Source organism: Thalassophryne amazonica, chromosome 10 (genome assembly GCF_902500255.1).
Source record: "Thalassophryne amazonica chromosome 10, fThaAma1.1, whole genome shotgun sequence".
NCBI lineage: Eukaryota > Metazoa > Chordata > Actinopteri > Batrachoidiformes > Batrachoididae > Thalassophryne > Thalassophryne amazonica.
Genome location: NC_047112.1, coordinates 115,709,809 through 115,737,229, shown reverse-complemented (window position 1 = coordinate 115,737,229; position 27,421 = coordinate 115,709,809). Strand labels below are relative to the sequence as shown.

Below are 27,421 nucleotides of genomic sequence, written 5' to 3'. Positions count from 1 at the left end.
CATTTCGGGAGGAAAAAACATTTTAGTCAATTGTAGTTTGCTGTTTGTATTACAGCGTTTGTAAAGAGGTCTAAAAAAAAAAAGATGCAAATTATTGTTTGGGTTAACAGGATTCTAAAAAGGAATAGTTTGCACCATTTGTCATGCTTAGTTATCACATTACAGGGTAACATATGTCACATGAAAATTCAGTAAGGTATATCTTATATATTATATTCCAATTCTAAGGTGGAACTATGCTAGTATACTAAGGTATATTTAAACATCTAAAAAGGAAGAGTAAAATAGAAGAGTAAAAAAGAGTAGAGTAGAGCCACTTAGGTGCCTGGTCTTGAGAGCCAGGGATGGTAGGTTGAAAAGCTTTTTTTAATCCCATGGGAACTCTTCCTACCCACCCAAGCAGCTCAAGAAAAAAGGTATATATAATAATAAATAATAAGACATAAGAAAGATAAGAAATCATATATATAACTTATATTTAAATATTAAGGGTAATAAACAACATATACAATAAATATGGTACTATATAATTATAGGAGTAGGGATTAAAACCTAGATATTAATACAGGAGAAGATTGTAGTATAGGTAATTTAGTATGTAGACTAGTAGTAAAATTAAATTATAGTTAGTAGGCTAAGGTATAAATCTGGTATTTTATTATAGAAACGGAAACTATGATGTAATGTGTATTAGTATCTATCTAAAGTAACTCTGCAAGCATACTACAGGAAAATAAAAAGCATAATCTATATGCTATCAAATGGAAACCTAAGAACTTAGGTACTATATGTTATCTTTAAAAGAACACAAACTGAAGAATGATAAAAAAAAATGTAACTAACGAAAATAAGCTAGTTACAGTTAGAAGAGCTAAATTAGCCGTTAATAAGCCAACCATACCTAGCAAGCTAACAAGTTAAGCAAAAACGGTAATTAGTGTATAAAGTTTAATGGCGTAATTAAACCTACAATAAGGGTATTAACAAATACATATAAAGATAAATGTGGACAAAAGTATGACTTAATGTGGGTTACCAAACAGAAAAGAACCAGCTATATTGTAAGCTACGATAAACGGTGCTACAGCTGGCTAGATAAGCTAACGTTAGCTATTAGGTATAACTAATTGTACCCCACTCCTTCAATTTTTCCATAAATATAATAATGTTAAAAAGGGGCAACAAGAAAAAGCATGTTGAAAAGTACATGGAGACATGATATAAGTACCTTAGTGAAAGGATATAAAGGTGGATTATATTCCCGGCTAAAGAGAGCTTGAGGTTCGTGGCTGCAGCAACATGTAGGCCAGGTTAGCCTATAACTAACATGACGGAGAGGGATAAATTCCAGGTAAGCTAACAAACATTTATGTAGCTAACGTAAACAGTAGTAGGCCTGGTAACCACTTAAAACATAAAACTGGCATATATATACAAGGTGAATGAGGGTGAAGCTAGTGATGTTAAGCTCGACACAGCATCGAGCTTTTTGAACCAGAAGTGTCAGTGAGCAGCGTTTCAAGCACGCCCCCATCACGTGACCACTGCGAGCGAGGCCTCGTTATGTCACACCACGTGTCGAGCTTTGCGGAAAATTCAAATAATCTGGGCGTGTCAATACGACCCACCAAGTATTTAAATGAGATCTGAATCGCAGCTCAAACCGTGGGTTTGAGAGGAGGAGATTGCTAGCGACACTGTTATTGCCAATTACCACGTGAATCGGAGCCAAGGAAAGCATTAGTTTATATTTAGGTCTAGTTTAGAGTTCATTTACTATAGTTAGCGACATACACATAGGATCTAACATAGACAGACACACACCAAACACAACAGGCATCCATTCATATACAACATTTATTCACACAGTACATCAACACCGGTTATAGGTTAGACTATATATTATAGGTAGATCAGAGACTGAGCTGAGTGACAAGAGCTGTGATTTAGTTGAAGTGAAAGGTGTGAGAAAGGTGAGTGTGAGAGAGAGTGAGTAGTGGTGAGGAAGGGACATGGAGGAGCCAGTTCCAAAAAGCGCTCGATCAATTGCTTGGGAGCACTTTGATCTAATAAGCCCCAAAAAGGTCAAGTGCTTGATTTGTGCTCAAGAGTTGAGGTACAGTAACAATACGTCTTCAATGACACCTGAGGTCCAAACATCCCGAGACATCAATGGCTGCTGCTCCTGGAGCAGGAATCAGGCCATGTAACCTGTATTTTATTCTTTATCTAAGATTAAAACATACTCATAAACAAAAATAGCTCAGCATGTCAGACTGTATTTCCATTAAAGGCAGACAAGCTGATCTGGATGAGGCACTGGTGGACTATGTTGTGGAAGATGCACAACTGCTCAAAATAGTGGAGAGCAAAGCCTTCAGGGCTTTACTACAAAGGTTTGACCCAACATATGCCCACCTCCAGAGGAGAAGACCCGCTCAAATACTGGGTGACACGAGTCGCAGTCTATCCCAATTTACAGAGGATGGCAAAGAAATATTTGTCGATGTCAGCAACATCAGTGCCTTGCGAGTGGGTCTTCTCCAAAGCTGGAGAGGTGGTGAGGCAGAGGAGGAGCCGATTAAAGTCCAGCACCGTTGAAATTATTCTTTCTTTGAATAAAAATTGTTGCAAGTTGCACAATCTCCGTCTCCTATCCCCTCTATTCTAATTTACAAATTACCGCAACATAAGCACGTCTTCATTACTTTTCCCATCACATTTTATCCAAATATAGTTTGAGGAATGATAACAGAAATCTACATATAATCTACCATAAAGGCTTTCATAACCATTATGTGTGCATCTGTAGGGACCATTTATTACATTAAGAAGACACAATAATACATATGACTTTTTTTTTATTATTATTTTTCAAGAACAAACCACATCAGTCATGAATTAATGCAAACATTTGTCAGGGCACTCGCTCAAGGTCATTCTCAAAGCAATCCAGCAGATGTCACCCTTCAAACTGTATCAAATGCGTCAAAGCAGTGTGTCGATTTTCAGCCAGTTGTGTTGCAGTGGCTCATTGGTTCATGAGGCTTCGAAACTGCCATCACTAGGTGAGGCAGGTTATTAGATAATTAATAGCTAATAGGCTAAGTTATAATTGTAGCAGTGTAACTATATAAACAAAAGCTCAGATATGTTATAGGTTTTATTTAAAGTTTATTCTAATTGTTAGGTTATGGTAAGCTAATATAGGTAGAAAAATTCCATCTTCTACATGCTTTTTAATGGGAACCCCAAACTTAGATATTATTTCTTGATGTCTATTAAAAAAATCTTTTGAACTGAAGAACCAATTTGTTATACAGAAACCCTTGTTTAACTAATCTACTGGTAAGTTTATGGTGTCTAGTGGAAAAACTTTGGTAATTATCACAGTTTCGACTAATTCTGACTAACTGAGAGGTGTAAACGCCGTATGTAGGTTTACTCGGTACGTTATTACTCATATAAGGAAATTTTACAATATTAAAGTTAAAATGATCCTGTTTGTCAAAAACGGCTGTTCTAAATTGTCTATCTATAATGCTCAACTCTATATCTAAGTATGAGAGTTTTTTTTATTATTTTCTGTAGTCTTTTTAAGTTCTAATTCTGATGGATAAATATTTTTAATTTCATTCTCAAAATTAGGGTTATTTAAAGTAACTAGGTCATCAATGTAACAGAAGGTATTATTAAAGGTTTTTGCTGACTTGCTATTAGAGCACAATCTGTTCCCATAGGTATCCCTATTGTTTGTTTGAAAATTCTGTGGCCAACCTCTATATAGATATTGTCTACAAGGAATTCTATCATATCATATTTTCCTCAGTTATATTATGATAATGTGTTGATGTAGTGTTAGACCAATATGTTGTGCTATCATTTCTAATGATATATTTAGAACCTCTAATTCTAAAAGCTTCCCTGACTAGTTCACTGATACTATATATACGTAAGCCGGTCATGTTGGATGTTAGTATACAGGGTGGAAAAATCAAAACTATCAAGATGTGTAGCTACTTTAGTTTTGTTTAACTTTTTTAGTTTATTTAAAACCTCTGTAGCATTATCAATAATCCAAAAACAATTAACTCCAGTGTTACGAGCTATGCCTTTGCAGTATTGTTTGAAATGTTTTGTGACTAATTTAAGGCTAGAGGTTAGTAGTTGGGATAATGGTTTAGTAGTACATAGGCTCTAAATATATCAACCTACCATTCCTGGTTCTCAAGGCCAGGCACCTAAGTGGCTCTACTCTACTCTTTTCTACTCTTCTATTTTACTCCTCCTTTTTAGATATTTAAACATACCTTAGTATACTAGCATAGTTCCACCTTAGAACTGGAATATAATATATAAGATATACCTTACTGAATGTTCATGCAGTAGAGGCCGCTATAAATCTACTACCTATTGGATTTTTATGCATTTTTGGAAGTCAGTAGGAGGATGGTAATTGTTTAATATCGGTAGTAATTTTAATGTTATAGTCATAAATTCTTGGTGTTTTGTAACAATATCGTCTGTGTGACTATTATAAGACATACGTTTGTGGGTTCACTAGTGTTGAGTTCCTTTAAAACTACATCAAGTAATATTTTTTGCAAACTATTAGGATATTGTTGCTGGCTTTATCTGCTCGTACTAAAACAAAACGTCTTTGAAAGTTATTTAGGTATTCTGGGCAAACCTTGTCTGACAGTACATTTTTTTATATGGATTTTTCCTTTTTTCCTAAGTCTATCTTAATCTGAATGTCATAGAATTCAATGGACGTCGACCTTGTTTGACCTTTACTGTGGAGGCCAAACATTCAACACAGCCAAAACTATTCCATTTATTAATCCTTTTATTTCAACCAATAATTTGCATAATTCTTTACTGAAATTGGAGCAACCCCTGTACAAACTGAAGCTGACCTTTGTCACCATTGTTGCTGTTTTTAACCACATAACTCCACAACATTCCATCACAGATGGTCCAACCTATACTTTGTTTGAATTGTTATGATCAGACAAATATATAGTTTTCAATGTGATTGGAGCATTTTTATATTTTGACCTCTGTGTAATTCTTCATTGAGCCATACCTGGCTACAGCTACCACCCTGGGATGGCTATCATACATTTTGTGTAGGCCATGGTACATTGAGGCTGGATTCTAAGGGTCATTTAGTCACCTTAAGTGGTACCGATTAGGTCAAAATTGATGACTGGCTCATGGACTATTATAAAATACATTTATCAACTGTTTCACCATAACAGGTCGGTTTAACATAAAAAGGTAAATATTACTCACAGACATATACTCTTTAGGGTTTTAGCGGGGAAAAACTAAGAAAGCAAAATAAAACAAAGAACCAACAAGCCAGTGGATCAAAGCATTGCTTCATTGGTTCACGCTTCAAAGTAGAGTCGCGATGCAGAAGCAGTTGATTACAGAGCCACTGCAGGGTCTGCAATCAACGTAGAGAAATGATCATTTTCCTGACAAAACACCCTCAAAAACAAGGCCCAATAAGGGAATCATTCAGCAAAAACATTATTGATATCAGTGGAACAAATCATTTCTTAACAATACCCAAAAAGAACCGGTTCTCGATACTCAACCCTAGATGTCAACTATTGCAGAGTCTCTTTTCTGTTGGCAGTTTGAGCCGTGGGGTTCGGGGTGGGTGAATTCTTGTTAATGGCTCCATCTTAGAGCGGCCAATGGTTTGGCCATCCCTTAACTTGGCTATTTTGAGTTAGACATGGAGCTTTGTGGTAAGCTGTTGCCAACGTACGGCATCTTGATGGTTAAAGACACTCCTGGTATGTTCCTGGGGTCCTGGGGATGAATGTCATCCACAGGTGTTTTGGGGAACTTTTTGGGCAGTATGGGGTTTCCTTGTTTGATTTGCCGGTGTGACTGAAGCCATCAAGTGCATCACGCAGGCGTTTCAAAAGTGTCATGAAGCTCATGGCCTGTCTGATCGACGCTCTGAGATCATGCTGCTCTGAGACCACGTGCTCAGAGCGGCATTCTGGTGGTGCGGCCCTGTTTGAGTCTGTGGAGTCTGGCCTGCCTGCTGGACTGCTGGCATCCCCGGCTTTGGTGCGGGTGGAACGCGGTGTTCAGATGTGTGGTTTTCAATGATCCTGGTACCTTTCAGAGATTGATGCAGAGAATTTCTGGTGACCAGCAGTGTCTGTCCCTGTTGTTTTTAGATAACATTGTGTTTTTTTTCCTCTACCATTGAGCAACAAGGTTGAGGGTGGTGCTGAAGCATTTGCAGCACGAGGGGTTAAAGGTCAAACTCAAGAAGTGTGCCTTTTTCCAGCAGGAAGGGCGTTATTTGGGGCATGTCATCTCTGATAAGTGTGTCATAAGTTGGTAGCTGAGTTGGCTGGGGTGAAGCCCAACTGGGTGGATCAACCAGTTTTGGGTCCTTGGACACAGGTGTGTGGGCATAGCTGTGAGGCGTTGAAAGCTGGACTTACCTCCGCACCCGTGCCGGCTTATGCTGATTTTACTCTCCCATTTATTTTGGAGGTGGATGCTAGCTATTGGGGGCTGGGAGCAGTGTTGTCCCTGGAACAGGGTGGTAAAGTTAAGCCCATACAAGGTGCCAAAAACCAGAGATACACAAAGGACTGATAAACCTTGAGTAACAAAGGGACTCCTGAATGGATGTAAGAAGAAAAATTTATTGTATAAGCAGTTTTTAAAATTTAGAACTAATGAAGCCGATAGAAAATATGACATATAAAAATAAATTAAACATTCTGCGATTGTGTAAGAAGCAGTATTACTGTGATTTGTTGGAGAAAAATAAAACTAACATTAGGGGAACCTGGAAGCTCTTAGGCGAAATCATTAAAAAGAAAAAAGTTGTTAAAGATTAACCATCTTTTATATAGACTCTGATAAAATTGTAAAAGGAAATAAAATTATTGCTGATTATTTTAATGATTATTTTGTTAATGTTGTTAAAAAATTTTTTATCAAACTCAATTGTAACTACGACAAAGTGTTCTTTGGATAACTGTAAATTAATTAATAAAATTCAGGATTCAATGTTTATTAGAGAAACGGATGAAAAAGAAATTTTTCATTAGTTCACAAAATTAAGGGGAAAAAATCCACTGATAGCTTTGATATGGTTTTGATTAACAACATTATTGACTGTATTATTAAACCTTTAACATATATTTGTAATCTGTCACTCATGATTTTTTGAAATTTCCCTCCAGAATGAAAATTGCTAAGGTTTAAATCTGGTGATAAACTTTTTTTTTTTTTTTCCCCAAATTATAGGCCAATCTCTTTGTTACCACAGTTTTCTAAAATTCTGGAAAAAATACTTTTAAAGAGGATGAACTATTTTATAGAAAAACATCATATACTTAAACATCAGTATGGTTTCAGAAAAAAAATCAAACAACTTCCTTGGCTTTAATAGACTTTGTGGAACAAGTTACAAATGCAATAGAGAAGAAGCAATACACTCGGCCAAGGCCTCGGTGAACCACAACCTGACCAGGTCCGCATAATCACGGGTACACCTCATCAAAAGTCTATAACTGTATATTGTTTCACTGTGTTACATTACTGACTGGTATTTGTTTTTTGCGTTTATTTTTTTGTTTGTACACAGAAACTGATGTACAGGGTGGGCGTATATAAGCTTCTGCCCACACCCTTTCAGCCACACTAAATTGGTAAATTATATGAGTTTTGTTCTATATGTTTTAATTTTTGTTTTCTCTTGACTTGTTTTGTAAATGAGAGATTGTTTGTGCGTGCTGAATAAACCATCCATTCATTTATTCATTCAATTAGCTCCGTGAAGTTGGAGTTTTTGGCACTCAAGTGGACGATGACTGAGAAGTGTCAGGAGTATCTGTTGGGCTATAAGTGCATTGAGTATACTGACAATCTGTTGAGTCATTTGTCATCTGCAAAGACTGGAGCCGCTGAGCAATGCTGGGCAGCACGACTTGCCTCATTTGATTTTGAGGTTAAGTCACAGCAAGAAGAGCGCTGATGCCTTTTCTTGTCAGCACCCTCATGGGGCACAGGACTCCCAAGTAGTGGTTGGTGCCGCACGGCTTCCGGAGCCGTTGCAGCAAGTTTGGCAGGGAGACAAGGTGGATGTAATGCAAGCTGTTGTCCCAATCTTGTCCTATTGTCTTCCATCTGACTTGGCTGCAGTTCCGTGTGCTGACTCAGTTAATCAGGAAGCTTTAGCATTCTGGGAACCTAAAAGGCGTCCTAATAAGGTGGAGCAGAAACGGGTGTTGCAGTCAACCCGGGTTATGCTCCGGCAGTGGGACAGGTTGGTTGAGAGGGATGGTGTTTGTATCATCAGGTGTTGAGGCCGGATGGGGCTGAGGCTGTGTTACAGTAGCTGTTGCCTGTGGCATTAAAAGTCAATGTGTTGCCTGAGGTTCATCAGGGGCATGGTCATCAAGGGATTGAGAGGACCTTGGAGCAGTGTTACTGGCCAAGGATGTTTGCTGAGGTGGCAGAGTGGTACCAGGCATGTGAGAGGTGCCAGGTGGTCAAGGTGAGTCAACCAGTGGCTCACAGTGCTGTCCCGGCCTAATGAGATTCTTGCCATTGGTTTTACCATTTTAGAGCCTAGCCATGGTGGAATAGAAAACGTTCTTGATAGGACTGACATCTTCGGTAAGTACACATGGGCAGTCCCTACTCGTGATCACCGAGCCGCTACAGTAGCTCAAGCTTTGGTTACCAAGTGGTTTTCAAAGTTTGGAGGACCAGCTCGGATACACTCTGATCAGGGACAGAGTTTTGAGAGTGTATTGATTCAGCAGTTATGTGGCTTTTATGGCACAGAAAAGTCCCGTATTACCCCGTGCCATCCATCTGGGAATGGGCAATGTGAGCATTTTAATAGAATGCTTCATGATTTCATGCATACATTGCCTGTGTCTCGGAAGTGTGATTGGGGTTCCTGGCTGACCCAGGTTCTACATGCTTACAACACTACTCCACATCAGGCAACTGGTGAGTTCCCTTTTCTGCTGATTTCAATTTCAATTTATTTGAAAGGGACCATGTGCAATTAAAACATAAATGTCACCATTTGATGCATTGCACAAGAGTTAGCCTTAGGCTAATTTACATCTGCAGTCCCTTGTTTTGATGTTTGGTCAGGAGCTGAGATGCCCAGTTGATTTTCTGTGTTCAAAAGCCTGTTAGTGGCTTTGTTCATGAGCGGGTCCAGGAGCACCTGATCCACTTACAGAAGGCTTCTGATGGAGCTCTGGGTCGGTTAAAGGCTGCTGCAGAGCGCCGCAAGAAAGATCATGATCAGTGTATCTGTGATGTTCCTCTGAAGGAGGGCCAGTTGGTCTGGAGGTAAGATTTTGGGGTATGGAGGCATCATAAGATCCGGGATCAGTGTTTCTCTGTGACGTATCGTGTTCTGAGGGCACCACAGGAGGAGGGAACAGTTTATGCAATCGACCCTAAGGATGACTCAACCAGAGCCAAACGTGTTCATCACTCTTTGTTGAAGGTTGGGGTGGGTGTTGAGTCCCCTGATGGGGCTTTAGTTCCTTCTCCGCCCCATGTGGAGCAGCGGAGGGCAAATAGTTGTGCAATGGCGGGTGGTTGGTGTTGGGGTCTGAGGACCCAGTGTCTACTCCTGTTTTGGGGGAAGTGGTGACCCAACCTGTCCCTCAGGTAGAGGTTGCGGAGGTTGTGAGTCTATCTTCTCCTCCACAGTTGAGTCCACCGGCGGACCCAGTTGTGGTTGTGCCATCTTTTGCGATGGATCCTGCTCCGGTGGGGCCAGGTACTTCTTCCCTCCAGGCTAACGAAGCAGTTGCACTTCGGTGGACAACTAGGGTCACTGCGGGTCATCACTGTAATATTTACTATCTTCTGGTCTGCAGTATGCATGGGCCCTTCTGGCCCTGTGTAATGTAGTTGGTACTAATTAAGCTATGGGTTGGAGTGGTTTAGGTTTTTCAAATCGTTGGGGCGACGACTCAATTTGTGGAGGTGGACTGTAGCAGGATGAATGGGTCTTAATGATTTTCAGCTGCTGTTTGATTCCAGCCAATCACTGCAGGCGAATGCTCTCATAAAAGCAGGCGGAGAGCTTGTCTGTCTCTTGCTTGCTGGAGTTCTGTTGCAGGTTTGATTTGGGTGGTTTCACTTCCGCATTCCTGTGAGGAAAGGTACATGCTGGCCATGACTGTGTGCTCTGTCGGGTGCTCATGTGAAAAGTTTTGCTGTATTTGAGGCCTCTGTGGGAGTTGTCACTGGCTGTGCGATGCTGGGCACTTGAGGTACTGTGTGGCGGTGGACGCTCCAGTGCGGTATCAATTCCTCGGCTTTGTGCAGTGTCGTCCAGTTCTACACAGTGGTATGTGTTATGTGACTTAGCTTCATGCTGCTGAAATTACTGGTCCATGGTGGAGAGAAGTGAGCTCTGTCAGACGCCGCTGCTGCTTTGTCCTGACGTTCCTCCTGGAGGCTTCGCCCTGTGAGGTCGCTTGGATGTACTTTGCCTGCAGCTTGCACAGATGCTTGTCATTGCTGCTGTAAAAGGCTTGTTAGAGCTGTATTGGACTGACAGCTGCATCTGACGGTGGAATGTGTGGCGCAAGGGTGTCCTCATGGAGTGGTGCTTATGAGTGTTTTAATTTGGTATCAGTAAAGTGCCATTCTAAATAGGTCTATAATAAATCGTTATTAATACGAGGTCTGTTAGAAAAGTATCGGACCTTTTTATTTTTTGCAAAAACATGATGAATTTGAATCATGTGTGCTTGCATGAGCAAACCTTGAACCTTCGTGTGCATGCGTGAACTTTTTCACACCTGTCGGTTGCATCATTTTCTTGTAAGCAGCCTTTGTGTGGGACGTGTGTTGTGTGCTTGGCGGATTTTCATTTCAAGGAAAAAGACGGAACGACTGGAGCAGCGCTGCATCAAATTTTGCCAGAAACTGGGCGACAGCCAGGTGGAAACCATTCGGATTATTCAGACGGCTTTCTGTGACGAATTCTGGGCATCACACAGATTAAGGAGCGGTACAACCGGTTTAAAGACGTCCGCACAACAGTGGAGAGCGAGTCACGCTACGGGCGGCCATCAACATGCTGAAATGACCAGATCATTTCCAAAGTGAACGCTGTGGTGATGTGGGACCGTCGTGCGACTGTCCGAGAAACTGCGGAAGAGGTGGATATCAGCACTTTTTCAGTACATTCCACTGTGACAGAAGATTTGGCCATGAAAAGAGTGGCGGTGAAATTCATGCTGCTGCTTACGGCGGAGCAAAAGCGCCTCCGTGTTGAAGTCTCACAGGACATGTTGTGACATGCCCACCTCTTCCACAATTTCTCGGATAGTCACATGACCGAAAAGTCACCGAAAGCCGTCTGAATCTTCCGAATGGTTTCCACCTGGATGTCGCCCAGTTTCTGGCAAAATTTGATGCGGCGCTGCTCCAGTCGTTCCGTCATTTTCCTTGAAATGAAAATCCACCAAGCACGCACACACGCACGCGTCCTCACACAAAGGCTGCTTACAAGAAAATGATGCAATCGACAGGCGTGAGAAAGTTCACACATGCGCACGAAGGTTCAAGGTTTGCTCATGCAAGCACACGTGATTCAATTCCATCAGGTTTTTGCAAAAAATAAAAAGGTCCGATACTTTTCTAACAGACCTCGTATGTTTATTTAGTTTGCGAACCTTCTATCCTGCTTCATTTAGAACAAACCTGTGTGTCCTGATGGGAGTTGATTTTGAGTGAAAAATTCCCAGGGTGGTGTCAGAAGTCCGACCTATTATTACCACCATTATTCCTGGGTGTCTTGCAGCCCATCTGCCCTGTGTAAGCCTGAACTCGTCAGATCTCAGAAGCTAAGTTGTGCGGGACCTGGTTAGTACTTGGATGGGAGACCTCTTTGGTACACCAGCGGCTCTGTGTGTGAAGTGAAGCAAGTAAGTATTTGATCCACTGTCAATTTTGCAAGTTTTCCACCTACAAAGAATGGAGAGGTCTGTAGTTTTTATTATAGGTATCGTATTTTCGGCACCATAAGGCACACCTAAAAGCCTTAAATTTTCACAAAAATTGGCCGTGCGCCCTATAATCCGGTGCGCCTTATGTGCGCACTGAATTCCAAAATCTGTAAAAACGACCAACGTTGTCTTTGACCGTCGGAATATCGGACCATTTCCCGCTGACACAGGGACGTAATACGTAAAGTACGTACGCTGGCAGCGTAGAGTACGTACCCTGGCAGCGATAAACCAATCGGAGAAGAGTCCGTGAGTCCACGGTACGTACACTTACCTCTGCCACTCCTCCGGTAGTTATCGTATACTACAGGTATCCTGCAAAACAACATTTGTTTGTCTAAGGACCCCCGAAAATAGAGCCAGCGAAGAGACATGCTTACGAGGCACAATTCAAACTGCAGGCTATCAGTTACGCGGTTGTTCATGGTAATAGAGCAGCTGTGAGAGGAAACAAGAAAATGAACTGCGCCAAGTTAAAAAGACCAAACGGAGTTTCCGCGGAAACAAAGCCAGGTGGCCACAGCTAGAAGACCAACTCAAGCAATGGGTCATTGAACAAAGAACAGCCGGGAGAAGCGTCTCTACAGTCACCCTTCGGCTGAAGGCAAAAACGATAGCGATGAGAGGGAAGATGAGCGGGAACCTGGCGTGTTTGATGGCGAAATTGCCCAGCTGTTCAATTCAGACACAGAAGATGAGGACTTCGATGGATTTGTGACAGAACCATGATAAAAAATAATGTGAGTACAATATTGTTAAATACCGGTAGTTCAAAGTTGTTAAAAAGTTCAAATAAACTCACCGTTTTGCTTCCGTGACCTTTTTTTTTGTAGACTATATGTTTTAGCGTGCGCCTTTTCTAAGGGTTAAGTACCCGCTAATTGAGGCCGCGCCTTATAATCCGGTGCGCTTTATGGTGCAGAAAATACGGTACACTTCAACTGTGAGACAGAAATAAAAAAAAAAATCAGAAAATCACACTGTATGATATTTAATTAATTAATTTGGATTTATTGCATAAATAAGTATTTGATCACCTATCAACCAGAAAGAATTCTGGGTCTCAGTTTTTCTTTCTTTATTCTGCACTCTTTACCTGAATTAACTGCACCTGTTTGAACTTGTTACCTGTATAAAAGACACCTGTTGACACACTCAATCACACTCCAACCTGTCCACCATAACTAAGACCAAAGAGCTGTCTAAGGACATAAGGGACAAAAACTGCACACCTGCACAAGGCTGGGATGGCCTACAGGACAACAGGCAAGCAACTTGGTGAGAAGGTAATCACGATCTATGATTCACTTCTGAGAAGATGAGATCAGGTCTACACAAAGCCGAATGGCTGCTCTATAACTGTAAAGTTACAAGTAAAATGTTTTAATAAGGTGTGGTAGTGCTATCTGTCCATCTTTTATACCGTCTGTATTCCCCAATCTTATTAGAATCCACCTTAAATACAGTCAACAGAATTCTATCATTACCCAGAGACTGCTTAAAGTACATAGTGAGACAGGAGACCATTGCAAATAAAGCCCACACGTCTATATGTCATTTACTGATGTGAGTTTACAGAGACCCCCAGTCACTGGTTAACTTAGTCTGTTAGGTAGAAAACACTCAACGGCTCCGACAGTTCATGAGGCATCATGAACATGTTTGACCTACGTGATGATGTCATTGTTGGTGAGGTCTAGGCGTGTCAGCATGCTCAGTAAGGTAATCTCTTCAGGAAGAACTTTGATCTTGTTGTCCCGGAGTTCCAGAAGGGAGACTTCAGTCAGGTTCAACAACTGCATGGGGTCCAGCCTCTCAATATGGTTGTTACCAAAATACAGCTCCTACACACACACACACACACACACACACACACTTCATGGTGTGGCCTTCAACTGTTTCCAAATGTTAACATGTTCGATAGAAAAATATCAAAATCAATGACAGCAAATGAGAAATAAATAAATTGGAGCCTGAATGATATATCTGTTGGCCACAGCACATATGACTCTTCTTACAGCTGTTCCCGTTAGGGGGTGCCACAGCAGATCAGTCATTTTCATCTCACCCTGTCGTCTGTATCTTCCTCTGTCTCACTAACCACCTTCATGTCCTCCCTCAATACATCCATGAACCTCCTCTTTGGCCTCCCTCTTCTCCTCCTGCCTGGTGGCTCCATCCTCAGCATCCTTCTCCCTATATACCCTGGGTTCATCCTCTGCACATGTCTAAACCATCTCCATCTCACCTCTCTGACTTTGTCTCCAAACCATCCCACCTGAGCTGTCCCTCTGATATGTTCATTCCTAATCTTGTCTATTCTCGTCACTCCCAAAGTGAATCTCAACATCTTCAGCTCTGCCACGTCCTGCTCCGCCTCCTGTCTTTTTGTTAGTGCCACCGTGTCTGAGCCGTACAACATAGCTGGTCTCACTACTGTCTTTCCCCGTCACTCTTGCTGATATTCTTCGGTCACAAGTCAGTCCTCAAATCAAACTATTTCTAAAGCACATTTAAAACGACAGAAGTCAACCAAAGTGCTGTACAAAAGTGGGCACCAGGTTACAGCCAATAATAATTAAATAAATTTGTTAAAAATAACAAAATTACAGCAGGTGATAAAAACAAGAAAAAATACAGGTGGCTCTGCTCATTTAGGATGGTGGATCCCCTAAAACCCAGGGGGGATTTAAAAGACTCTAGGGTCAGGGAAAACCTAATATGGAAAGGGAGACTGTTCCAAAGTCTGAGGGTAGCTGCTGCAATGGCCCTGTTACCTCTAGTCTTTTGTCTGGTTTTTGGCACCAACAACAGTTGCCACCTTTGCTACTCCTGCCAACTTTCTCCACCCTGCCTGCACTTTCTTCTTCACCTCTCTACCACACTCTCCATTACTTTTGACAGTTAACAAAGTATTTAAACTCATCTACTTTCACCACTTCTACTAGTAACTGCACTATTCCACTGAGCTCACTCTCATTCACACACATGTATTCAGTCTTGCTTCTACTGACTTTCATTCCCCTTTTCTCCAGAGCAAAGCTTCACCTTTCAAGGCCAGGCTCAACCTGCTCTCACGACAGACCACAAAGTCATCCAGCTGTATCCGCTGTGGCGACCCTGAACAAAACGTGAGCAGCCGAATGGACAGATTTATGCATTCATATCTGCTTATCGACAGAAAAAAAGACACCATAAATAAACAAATATTTATTAGAAACAACAGGAGATGACGTGACAACGACTGCAGTGTGTCTTAAATATTAATATATATTCTCTATAGACATTTTCTTGGTTATTTGTCAGCATGTAGTCATGTGATGCAATGAAGACACGCACATCCAAAGTACATAAAAAGGCATGCAGGACCAGGAAAATATCAAAGAGAAAGACCAAAAGAGCCACACAGCCACAGCGCTCCAATATAAAAAGTTTTATTTAACAAAAGAAAAACTTAACGTTTCGGGCGGAAGCCCTTCATTAAATAATTATGTCAATGTTTAGACAGGTGTTTGATATGGAATATGCTGTCTGACGAAGGGCTTCCGCCTGAAACGTTATGTTTTTCTTTTGTTAAATAAAACTTTTTGTATTGGAGTGCTGTGGCTGTGTAGATCTTTTGGTCTTTCTCTTCATCATGTCGTCATGTGACATACAGTGGGTGAAATAAGTATTTGATCCAGTGTCAATTTTGTAAGTTTTCCCATCTACAAAGAATGGAGAGGTCTAATTTTTATCGTAGGTACACTTCAACTGTGAGGGACAGAATCTAAAAACAAAGTTAACAAAATTACATTGTATGATTTTTAAATAATTCATTTGCATCTTATTACATGAAATAAGTATTTGATTCACTAGAAAAACAGACCTTAACATTTGGTACAGAAACATTTGTTTGCCATTACAGAGGTCAGATGTTTCCTGTAGTTCTTGACCAAGTTTTCACACACTGCAGCAGGGATTTTGGTCCACTCCTCCATGTGGATCTTCTCCAGATCTTTCAGGTTTGGAGTTTCAGCTCCCTCCAAAGATATTCTATTGAGTTCAGGTCTGGAGACTGGACAGGCCACTCCAGGACCTTGAAATGCTTCTTACGGAGCCCCTCCTTAGTTCCTCTTACTTACTGAGAGAAGGAGGTTGTTTGCCAAAATCTCACAATACATGACCCCATCCATCCTCCCTTCAATACGGTGCAGTCGTCCTGTCCCCTTTGCAGAAGAGCACCCCCAGAGTATGATGTTTCCACCTCAATGCTTCACGGTTGGGATGGTTTTCTTGGGGTTGTTCTCATCCTCTAAACATGGTAAGTGGAGTTGATTCCAAAAAGCTCTATTCTGGTCTCATCTGACCACATGACCTTCTCCCATGCCTCCTCTGGATCATCCAGATGGTCACTGGTGAACTTCAAATGGGCCTGGACATGTGCTGGCTTGAGCAGGGGGACCTTGCTGCCCTGCAGGATTTTAAACCATGACAGCATCATGTGTTACTAATGTAATCTTTGTGACTGTGGTCCTAGCTCTCTTCAGGTCATTTACCAGGTCCTCCTGTGTAGTTCTGAGCTTTCTCAGAATCATCCTTACCCCACAAAGTGAGATCTTGCATGAAATCCCAGATTGAGGGAGATTGACATTCATCTTTTGTTTCTTTCACTTTCTAATAAATAATCATAACAGTTGTTGTCTTCTACCAAGCTGCTTGCCTGTTGTCCATCCGAGCCTTGTGCACGTCTACAGTTTTGTCCCTGGTGTCAGACAGATCTTTGGCCGTGGTAGACAGGTTGGAGTGTGATTGATTGAGTGTGTGAACAGGTGTCTTTTATACAGGTAACAAGTTCAAACAGGTGCAATTAATACAGGTAAAGAGTGCAGAATAAGAGGGCTTCTTAAAGAAAAAATAACAGGTCTGTGAGCGACAGAATTCTTACTGGTTGGTAGGTGTTCAAATACTTATTTTATGCAATAAAATGCAAATTAATTATTTAAAAATCATACAATGTGATTTTCTGGATTTTTTTTTAGATTCTTGTCTCTTAGTCATGTCCATCCAAATTGGAAGTCCCAAAAACCAGTTTTATTTGTTATTATCTATCGTCCACCTGGTCGTTACTGTGAGTTTCTCTGTGAATTTTCAGACCTTTTGTCTGACTTAGTGCTTAGCTCAGATAAGATAATTATAGTGGGCGATTTTAACATCCACACAGATGCTGAGAATGACAGCCTCAACACTGCATTTAATCTATTATTAGACTCTATCGGCTTTGCTCAAAAAGTAAATGAGTCCACCCACCACTTTAATCATATTTTAGATCTTGTTCTGACTTATGGTATGGAAATAGAAGACTTAACAGTATTCCCTGAAAACTCCCTTCTGTCTGATCATTTTTTAATAACATTTACATTTACTCTGATGGACTACCCAGCAGTGGGGAATAAGTTTCATTACACTAGAAGTCTTTCAGAAAGCGCTGTAACTAGGTTTAAGGATATGATTCCTTCTTTATGTTCTCTAATGTCATATACCAACACAGAGCAGAGTAGCTACCTAAACTCTGTAAGGGAGCTAGAGTATCTCGTCAATAGTTTTACATCCTCATTGAAGACAACTTTGGATGCTGTAGCTCCTCTGAAAAAGAGAGCTTTAAATCAGAAGTGTCTGACTCCGTGGTATAACTCACAAACTCGTAGCTTAAAGCAGATAACCCGTAAGTTGGAGAGGAAATGGCGTCTCACTAATTTAGAAGATCTTCACTTAGCCTGGAAAAAGAGTTTGTTGCTCTATAAGAAAGCCCTCCGTGAAGCTAGGACATCTTTCTACTCATCACTAATTGAAGAAAATAAGAACAACCCCAGGTTTCTTTTCAGCACTGTAGCCAGGCTGACAAAGAGTCAGAGCTCTATTGAGCTGAGTATTCCATTAACTTTAACTAGTGATGACTTCATGACTTTCTTTGCTAACAAAATTTTGACTATTAGAGAAAAAAATACTCATAACCATCCCAAAGATGTATCGTTATCTTTGGCTGCTTTCAGTGATGCCGGTATTTGGTTAGACTCTTTCTCTCCGATTGTTCTGTCTGAGTTATTTTCATTAGTTACTTCATCCAAACCATCAACATGCTTATTAGACCCCATTCCTGCCAGGCTGCTCAAGGAAGTCCTACCATTATTTAATGCTTCAATCTTAAATATGATCAATCTATCTTTGTTAGTTGGTTATGTACCACAGGCTTTTAAGGTGGCAGTAATTAAACCATTACTTAAAAAGCCATCACTTGACCCAGCTATCTTAGCTAATTATAGGCCAATCTCCAACCTTCCTTTTCTCTCAAAGATTCTTGAGAGGGTAGTTGTAAAACAGCTAACTGATCACCTGCAGAGGAATGGTCTATTTGAAGAGTTTCAGTCAGGTTTTAGAATTCATCATAGTACAGAAACAGCATTAGTGAAGGTTACAAATGTTCTTCTTATGGCTTCGGACAGTGGACTTATCTCTGTGCTTGTTCTGTTGGACCTCAGTGCTGCTTTTGATACTGTTGACCATAAAATTTTATTACAGAGATTAGAGCATGTCATAGGTATTAAAGGCATTGCGCTGCAGTGGTTTGAATCATATTTGTCTAATAGATTACAGTTTGTTCATGTAAATGGGGAATCTTCTTCACAGACTAAAGTTAATTATGGAGTTCCACAAGGTTCTGTGCTAGGACCAATTTTATTCACTTTATACATGCTTCCCTTGGGCAGTATTATTAGACGGTATTGCTTAAATTTTCATTGTTACGCAGATGATACCCAGCTTTATCTATCCATGAAGCCAGAGGATACACACCAATTAGCTAAACTGCAGGATTGTCTTACAGACAAAGACATGGATGACCTCTAATTTCCTGCTTTTAAACTCAGATAAAACTGAAGTTATTGTACTTGGCCCCACAAATCTTAGAAGCATGGTGTCTAACCAGATCGTTACTCTGGATGGCATTTCCCTGATCTCTAGTAATACTGTGAGAAATCTTGGAGTTATTTTTGATCAGGATATGTCATTCAAAGCGCATATTAAACAAATATGTAGGACTGCCTTTTTGCATTTACGCAATATTTCTAAAATCAGAAAGGTCTTGTCTCAGAGTGATGCTGAAAAACTAATTCATGCATTTATTTCCTCTAGGCTGGACTATTGTAATTCATTATTATCAGGTTGTCCTAAAAGTTCCCTAAAAAGCCTTCAGTTGGTTCAGAATGCTGCAGCTAGAGTACTGACGGGGACTAGCAGGAGAGAGCATATCTCACCCGTGTTGGCCTCTCTTCATTGGCTTCCTGTTAATTCTAGAATAGAATTTAAAATTCTTCTTCTTACTTATAAGGTTTTGAATAATCAGGTCCCATCTTATCTTAGGGACCTCGTAGTACCATATTACCCCATTAGAGCGCTTCGCTCTCAGACTGCGGGCTTACTTGTGGTTCCTAGGGTTTGTAAGAGTAGAATGGGAGGCAGAGCCTTCAGCTTTCAGGCTCCTCTCCTGTGGAACCAGCTCCCAATTCAGATCAGGGAGACAGATACCCTCTCTACTTTTAAGATTAGGCTTAAAACTTTCCTTTTCGCTAAGGCTTATAGTTAGGGCTGGATCGGGTGACCCTGGACCATCCCTTGGTTATGTTGCTTTAGACGTAGACTGTGGGGGGTTCCCATGATGCACTGTTTCTTTCTTTTTTTGCTCCGTATGCATCACTCTGCATTTAATCATTAGTGATCGATCTCTGCCCCCCTTCTCGGCATGTCTTTTTCCTGGTTCTTTCCCTCAGCCCCAACCAGTCTCAGCAGAAGACTGCCCCTCCCTGAGCCTGGTTCTGCTGGAGGTTTCTTCCTGTTAAAAGGGAGTTTTTCTGTCTCTCACAATTGAAGTGAACCTACGATAAAAATTACAGACCTGTACATTCTTTGTAGGTGGGAAAACCTGCAAAATTGACAGTGGATCAAGTACTTACTTCCCCCACTGTAAACCTCATGATGAAATCATTTTTTTCTAGCCATTTCAACATTTATTTACCGTCCTCATTGAGACAATACAGGCGGGGCTTCTTGACAAGTGAGTGAGTGATTTGATTCATTCATCCCATCTCATCTTCAACCACTTATCTGGGATTAGGTCGCGGGACAACAGCTGCAGCAGGGGACCCCAGACTTCCCTTTCCCGGGCCACACTGACCACCTCTGGCTGGGGGATCCTGAGACGTTCCCAGGCCAGTGTGGAGATATAATCTCTCCACCTAATCTTGGGACTTCTCCAGGGTCTCCTCCCAGATGGACGTGCCTGGAACACCTCCCTAGGAGGGGCCCAGGGGGCATCCTTACCAGATGCCCGAACCACCTCAGTTGGCTCCTTTCAACGTGAAGGAGCAGTGGCTCTACTCAGCTTCCTTTTCAGCTCGTGTGTCATACATCACACTGTCAAAGTGAGGAACCTTGCGGTAATTTTTGGACCCTACATTGTCCTTTGACCTCCATATTAGAGATATTACGAATATATACATCATGAATGATTTTCACATTCTGTGAGACCTGCGTTCACATTTTGGGAGATATTTTTCAGTATTCACATTTTGAAATTCACAGTTTGCGGATAATTCAGGATGTGCAGCTGATTCACGTTTTGGGGGTTAACATGGTGTGCAAAGCAAGGTGTAACATTGTCAGGATTTACCACAACAGACATTCATTTCCAGGAAAACTTGAAGTTGCTGTAGCTACCTTGATGGAAGTTGCAGGGAGATGTGGCAGGAGGTGGAGCTTGTTGTGTCTGAGGTACAGCTGTTCCAGTGCAGCCATCTGAGATAGGCTAACAGGAATGTCAGTCAGCTGGTTATTGCTGCAGTCCAACAGTTTGACATCTATCGAAGCAAGGAGACATGTAAAAATGACAAGGAATGTAGGAAATTTAATGTAGGCAATTTCCCAGTTTTGTGGGGCCAAAACGGTGTAGGCTGAAGCAAAAGCTTAGAAACACTCACCCCTTTTACTGTTTGCTATATACACATGTATACATATATATGTACACTCATATCAACAAATACCAAAAAAGCAAAAAACAACCAGAGACAATATAGATTAATCAGTGAACTAAAATATCTCAACACAACAGAACAAACAACAGTGCAACACACACAAAAAAAAACAGTAACATTAAAAAACAGCTGTTTTTATAAAGTCTTTTTATGTCAACTAAAGTACCACATAATTTAATGATATAACAGTCATTCCAAATTTTTACACTTTTTACGGAAACACAATGACTTTTTTACAATAGTTCGAATCTTTAATCTATCAAATAATAATAATGTTCCTCTCAAATTATAGCTGGACTCCCTCGTTTTAAACAGATCCTCGACAAGTTGAGGCAAAAGTTTATTTTTAACTTTATACATGATTTGTATTGTAATATAATTAACCAAGTCCCAGAATTTCAAAATGTGTAAACATACAAATAGTGGGTTTGTTGGCTCATGATATGGTTTACTACTTATAACTCTTTTAGCTCTCTTTTGTAATAAAAATATTGTATTTGTATGTTTTATATGCGTTTCCCCAAACCGCAATGCAACAGGTCATATATGGGACAAGTAATGAATGATATAGTGTAACTAAGGAATGGTGGGAGAGAAAGTCTTGTGCTTTGTACAGAATTACAATGGCTTTTGAGATTTTAGATTTAACATAATTTATATGAGTTCTCCAGCTTAATTTATCAATAAAATAAATTATTGGGACAATAACATGGAGACTGACGGCCGATTAAAACAGTACCGTCTTCTTCAAAAGCCGTCTAAAATGCGGAGCTGTCGGTGTGTGTGTCTGTGCCTGTGTGTGCACGCGCGCGGAGTTAACAGGCTGCAGGCTGCGAGGGAGGGGGTGGGTCAGGGAGGGGAGGGGGTGGGTGAGGGAGATTCCTGAATGCAAGCGCGACACGTTCAGTGCGCAGCGAGCGCGGAGCAGAGAGAGGATTTTAAATGGAGTGAACATGTTAACAAAACGAAAACGTGAAGCTTTTACTTCTCTCTGAACTTTCTCTAAAGGTGTGATTCTGCCGTTACCGCCCTGTTCACACCATGTGCGCGTCATATGCTGAATTTATGAGATCATGAGATGAAATAAACGGTCAAATATCTTTAAAAACATATTTAAAAAATGAGAATATATGAATGAACTGAGATACACACACAAAAAAAATGTTCAAACGCACAGATCACAAAAAGCAGGTGAGAACTCTGAACTTTAACAGCTGTTATTTTCCAAAGGTATTTATTTGTTCAATCTTAAGCTTAATGTAGTGTTTAAGCACAAAACGTGACTGATGAGGAGAAACAATTTCAGAAATGCAACAGAAACAACCACAAATCAGAAAAAGTTGGGACTGTATGTAAAATGAAGATGAAAATAAAAATGTTGCACCATTCCCAGTTTCTCCACTCACAGAAGCCAAACGTTCTTCCAGAGTTGTGTAATTATACTACAATAGTAGAATATAAAGAAGGGGAAAAAAAGAAAAAAAAAATAGACAATATATTCCTCAATCGCAATTATTTGTCTGACAATTAATCGTCTCCAGAAATTTCTAATCGTGACAGCCCTACTTGAGATCAGAGCGCAAAATGCTTGAGGATTTTCGAAATGCGATGTTTTCTGTATCGATTTTCTATTGCGATAATTGGGTTTTGCGCAAAACCAGAGGTAATAGAATTATAATATTATTTTAGTTGGTGGTGTGCCGCAGGATTTTGTAAATATAAAAAGGGTGCCGCGACTCAAAAAAGGTTGAAAAACACTGATCTATAGTATCAAATGCTTTCTGCATATCAAAGAAAACCCCTACAGAGTATTGCTTCTTCTCGATTGCATTTGTAATTTGTTCAACAAAATCAACTGAAGCCAGTGAAGTAGTACGATTTTTTCCTAAATCCATACTGCTATTCACTGAATAGATGATGTTTAGTTATGAAATCGTTCAACCTCTTTACAAATATCTTTTCAAGAATTTTGGAAAATTATGGTAATAATGAGATTGGCCTGTAGTTTGAAAAGACATGTTTGTCGCAAGATTTGAACAGTGGTATCACTTAAGCTATTTTCATTCTGTAAGGAAATTTCCCAGTCTTTAATGACAAATTACAAAAATAAGTTAAAGGTTTAATAATGCATTCAATAATATTCTTTATCAAAAACATATCAAAGTTTTAACTGTCAGTTGATTTTTTTCCTTTTAGCTTATGAACTATGTCTATTTAATTTTCATGTTTCTTTAATATACACTGAATCCAGAATTGTGTTAATTTTTTTTTACTGTTGTCCAAAGAACACATTTTCGAGGATAAAATCGAATTTACTAAGTAAAATACTCACTGAAATGATCTGCAATAACTTTATTTTCTTTTACAGTTGTGTCAGAATTTGTATAAAAAATAAGCTGGATAATCTTTAACAACATTTTTCTTTTTAATGATTTCATTTAAAAGCTTCCAGGTGCCTTTAATGTTTTTTATTTTTTCCAATAAATTGCTGTAGTACTGCTTCTTACAAGATCTCATAATGTTAGTTAAATTGTTTATATTTTCTTTCAGCTTAATTTGTTCTGAGTTTTATAAACTGTTTATATAAAAAGTTTTTCTTTTTACATGCATTCTGGAGTTCCTTTGTGACCCAAGGTTTCAGTTTTTTGCTTATTTCCAATTTTTGACACAAATCAAATCAATTTTATTTATATAGCGCCAAATCACAACAAACAGTTGCCCCAAGGTGCTTTATATTGTAAGGCAAGGCCATACAATAATTACGGAAAAACCCCAACGGTCAAAACGACCCCCTGTGAGCAAGCACTTGGCGACAATGGGAAGGAAAAACTCCCTTTTAACAGGAAGAAACCTCCAGCAGAACCAGGCTCAGGGAGGGGCAGTCTTCTGCTGGAACTGGTTGGGGCTGAGGGAGAGAACCAGGAAAAAGACATGCTGTGGAAGAGAGCAGAGATCGATCACTAATGATTAAAAGCAGAGTGGTGCATACAGAGCAAAAAGAGAAAGAAACACTCAGTGCATCATGGGAACCCCCCAGCAGTCTAAGTCTATAGCAGCATAACTAAGGGATGGTTCAGGGTCACCTGATCCAGCCCTAACTATAAGCTTTAGCAAAAAGGAAAGTTTTAAGCCTAATCTTAAAAGTAGAGAAGGTGTCGTCTCCCTGATCTGAATTGGGAGCTGATTCCACAGGAGAGGAGCCTGAAAGCTGAAGGCTCTGCCTCCCATTCTACTCTTACAAACCCTAGGAACTACAAGTAAGCCTGCAGTCAGAGCAAAGCGCTCTATTGGGGTGATATGGTACTATGAGGTCCCTAAGATAAGATGGGACCTGATTATTCAAAACCTTATAAGTAAAAAGAAGAATTTTAAGTCACACACAAAAGATAGACACAAAAGGGCAATGTTTATCATGCAAGTTGGAAATAATAGAATAAATAATTCCTATATTTGTCAATATCCTCACTATAAATATCACACCACTTTTGATGCATTAAGCCCATTCCTGAGGTTTTCAATAATAACATCAGTTATTTTTCTCTTGAAATTTCATGTTGCTTTTGATCAGTTTTATCAACTGATAATTGGAAAGCAACAAAAGTCGGCAAATGATCACTGACATCACTAGTGATTAGTCCACCCGTTATGTTCCCTACAGTAGCATTTGTTATATTGTCAGCAAGTGTCGATGTATTCAGTGTTATCCTAGTTGGACGTGTGATACTGATACTGACGTGTGAACTGTATACAATCCCATACAAAACACAGAGTTTATAAATTCTAAACAGTCCTGAATTTTTGAAGAGTTTGTAAGAAGACTTCTACTATTAAATATATAATGGAGAATATCCAATTTGTCAAAGAATAATCCTTAAATTGTTCTTCAGTAAAAATATTTACAATGATGAATAATACTTTTAAGAAAAAAATGATCCAGATCTATATTATATTCAATATTATGAAAACTATGTTCGGTGCAATCACATTTTTTATTTTTTTATTTATTTTAATTGAGCTCCTGTGCTGAAGTAAATTCAAAATAATCAACTGACATCACATAATATAATAATAAAATCCAAAAAAGCAGTTAACTTAAGTCTAATTTCATGAAGTTGATAAAGGTTGCTCAGAATAAAGAATAAAGGATCAATAAAGAACATTTCCACCTTAATATACAATCACTTAAAGTTATCAAAATTTTACTCTATATGTGGCCCTCAGGGTCCAAGTTTATCTCAGAATCAAGCAATTTCTTTTCCATTAAATCATCATTTCCAAAAATTGATTAAACCCAAGTTTATACAATACAGTCATGACCAATAATAAACAAATACCAAATCACTTAAAATTATCCAAGTCTGAAAGCTCCCTTACCATCATGACTTTAGCCTGGGGTTCCATTTAATTTAATCAACACTTCCTCGTCCAAGTCGCTTGTATTTTCTGTTGTTTCCAAAGGATTCTGGCTCGTCTTGCTATGTCGACATTTTTGTTGTTGTTGTTTTGGTCAGATGTTCGGGATGTTTGGGAGTGACTGTTGTTAATATGGATGTCATTTGAGGAAAAGAAGTTGCTGGTCTGCTAAACCCGGCGATTCAACGCTTGTGCTGCTGGCTGGCATATGACCGATGTCTGGTGTTCAATTCTGTTACAATAACATCTTCCATCCTTGTGTACTGTTCCAGTTCATCCACTCGTACGTAAGGTTTAATTAGGTACGTAAGGTTTAATTAGGTCAGCTAGGTAGGGAGGTGCCAGTCCGTGAACAATTTTATAGACTAGTGGCAGAACCTTAAAATCTCATCTCACTGGCACAGGAAGTCAGTGAAGAGACGCCAAAATGGGTGTAATGTGGTTGAAGTTTCTGCTTTGTGTCAAAAGTCTGGCTGCAGTATTTTGAACCAATTGGAGACCCCTAATGCTAGATTGCGGTAAACCAGAAAATAGAACATTGCAGTAGTCCAATCTAGAAGAGATAAATGCATGGATCAGGGTCTCAGCATCAGCCATAGACAGGATGGGACAAATGTTCGCTATATTTCGCAGGTGGAAGAAAGCAGTCCTAGTAATATTTCTAAAGTGGAGGTCAAAGGACAATGTAGGATCAAAAATTACCCCAAGGTTCCTCACTTTGTCAGTGTGATGTATGACACACGAGCCTAGGCTAAGCGTTAGCTGGTCAAATTAATATTGATGTCTCACTGGACCAAGAACCATCATTTCAGTCTTATCAGAGTTTAAAAGTAGGAAGTTTCTAGACATCCAACTTCTCACTGATGCAAGGCAATCTTCTAAGGATTTTATATGAACACTTGGTTATTATAATACAGATGGCGAATGCCGCAACATGTGGCACCAGTGTGTGTTCGCAGAACTTACCTACACATCAAGCCAGAATTATGACTGATGTAGTAATCAAGAGATAAACATTCGAATCCATTAAGGACACATGCCAAGAAAGCACATAGAGTGACACAAGCATAATCTTACTTCTGAGCAGTGCCAGGCTGTCAGGCAGACAGGTGAGCTTGTTGTGACACAAGTTTAGTTTCTGAAGAGAAGTCAAATCACCCAGGCTGGGGGGGAGGTTCTTCAGAAGGTTGTTAGACAGGTCCTTCAAAAAAATTCAAATGACAGGAGACATCCATCAAAGTATCAGTGTAAATTTGTTACACTAAAACAACTGCCATCATTGTCAGGTAAAATTTACACAAGAATAACTTTACAGGCATGTGGCAAAAGGTTGTGCACGTGTAGAACATAAGCATGTTTAAGTACTAGCAGTATGCTGCTAAAAAAAAAAAAAAAAAAAAAAAAACACTGAAATGTCAGCCTGTACATTTGTCAAGCAGTGCATTAACTTCTAAAAGTACTGAGGTTAATTCATTTTTGTTTATACAAAAAATTAACAAGTAAAACAAATGAAGATTGGGCAACCAGATAAATATGTGTTGACTAAATGTTTCAATATTTTGGCTTATCCAAAAATAGAGTAGTTTGTTACAGAGTTCCATGTTTAACACAATCAACACTAATGGGAAATATCAGGAAATAAAAACTCCTTTGAAAGTCATCTCAAACCCAAATGTTTTCAGAGTACAACAAAAACAAACTGTTCATACCAATATTTACAGAGAAACTGTAACATGAACAAAGTAGAGCATGACACTGAGCGGCCGCAAACCTCTGTCAACACTAGTTTTCAATTTCACAAATTTTTACCGTGGAAAAAATTTTCAAGGTCAAAGTCCTGTTAGAAGTGGCCTTTTATAAGCTAAAACATAACACAAAAATACAGATCAA

At 39.8% G+C, this 27,421-nt stretch overlaps 1 protein-coding gene across 4 annotated transcripts in view; it reads right to left on the bottom strand.

Annotated features, from left to right (window-relative positions):
• Positions 1–27,421, bottom strand: part of lrrc40 (leucine rich repeat containing 40) — a 216,936-nt gene that overhangs the window by 129,079 nt on the left and 60,436 nt on the right. For all 4 annotated transcript variants that reach the window (XM_034180743.1, XM_034180742.1, XM_034180741.1 and 1 more), the window contains exons 5-7: positions 26,609–26,732; positions 20,805–20,944; positions 13,725–13,897 (exon numbers count right to left, since the gene is read on the bottom strand). In XM_034180743.1, coding sequence (XP_034036634.1) covers positions 13,725–13,897; positions 20,805–20,944; positions 26,609–26,732 — 437 coding nt within the window. The remainder of the gene's footprint in view (positions 1–13,724; positions 13,898–20,804; positions 20,945–26,608; positions 26,733–27,421) is intronic.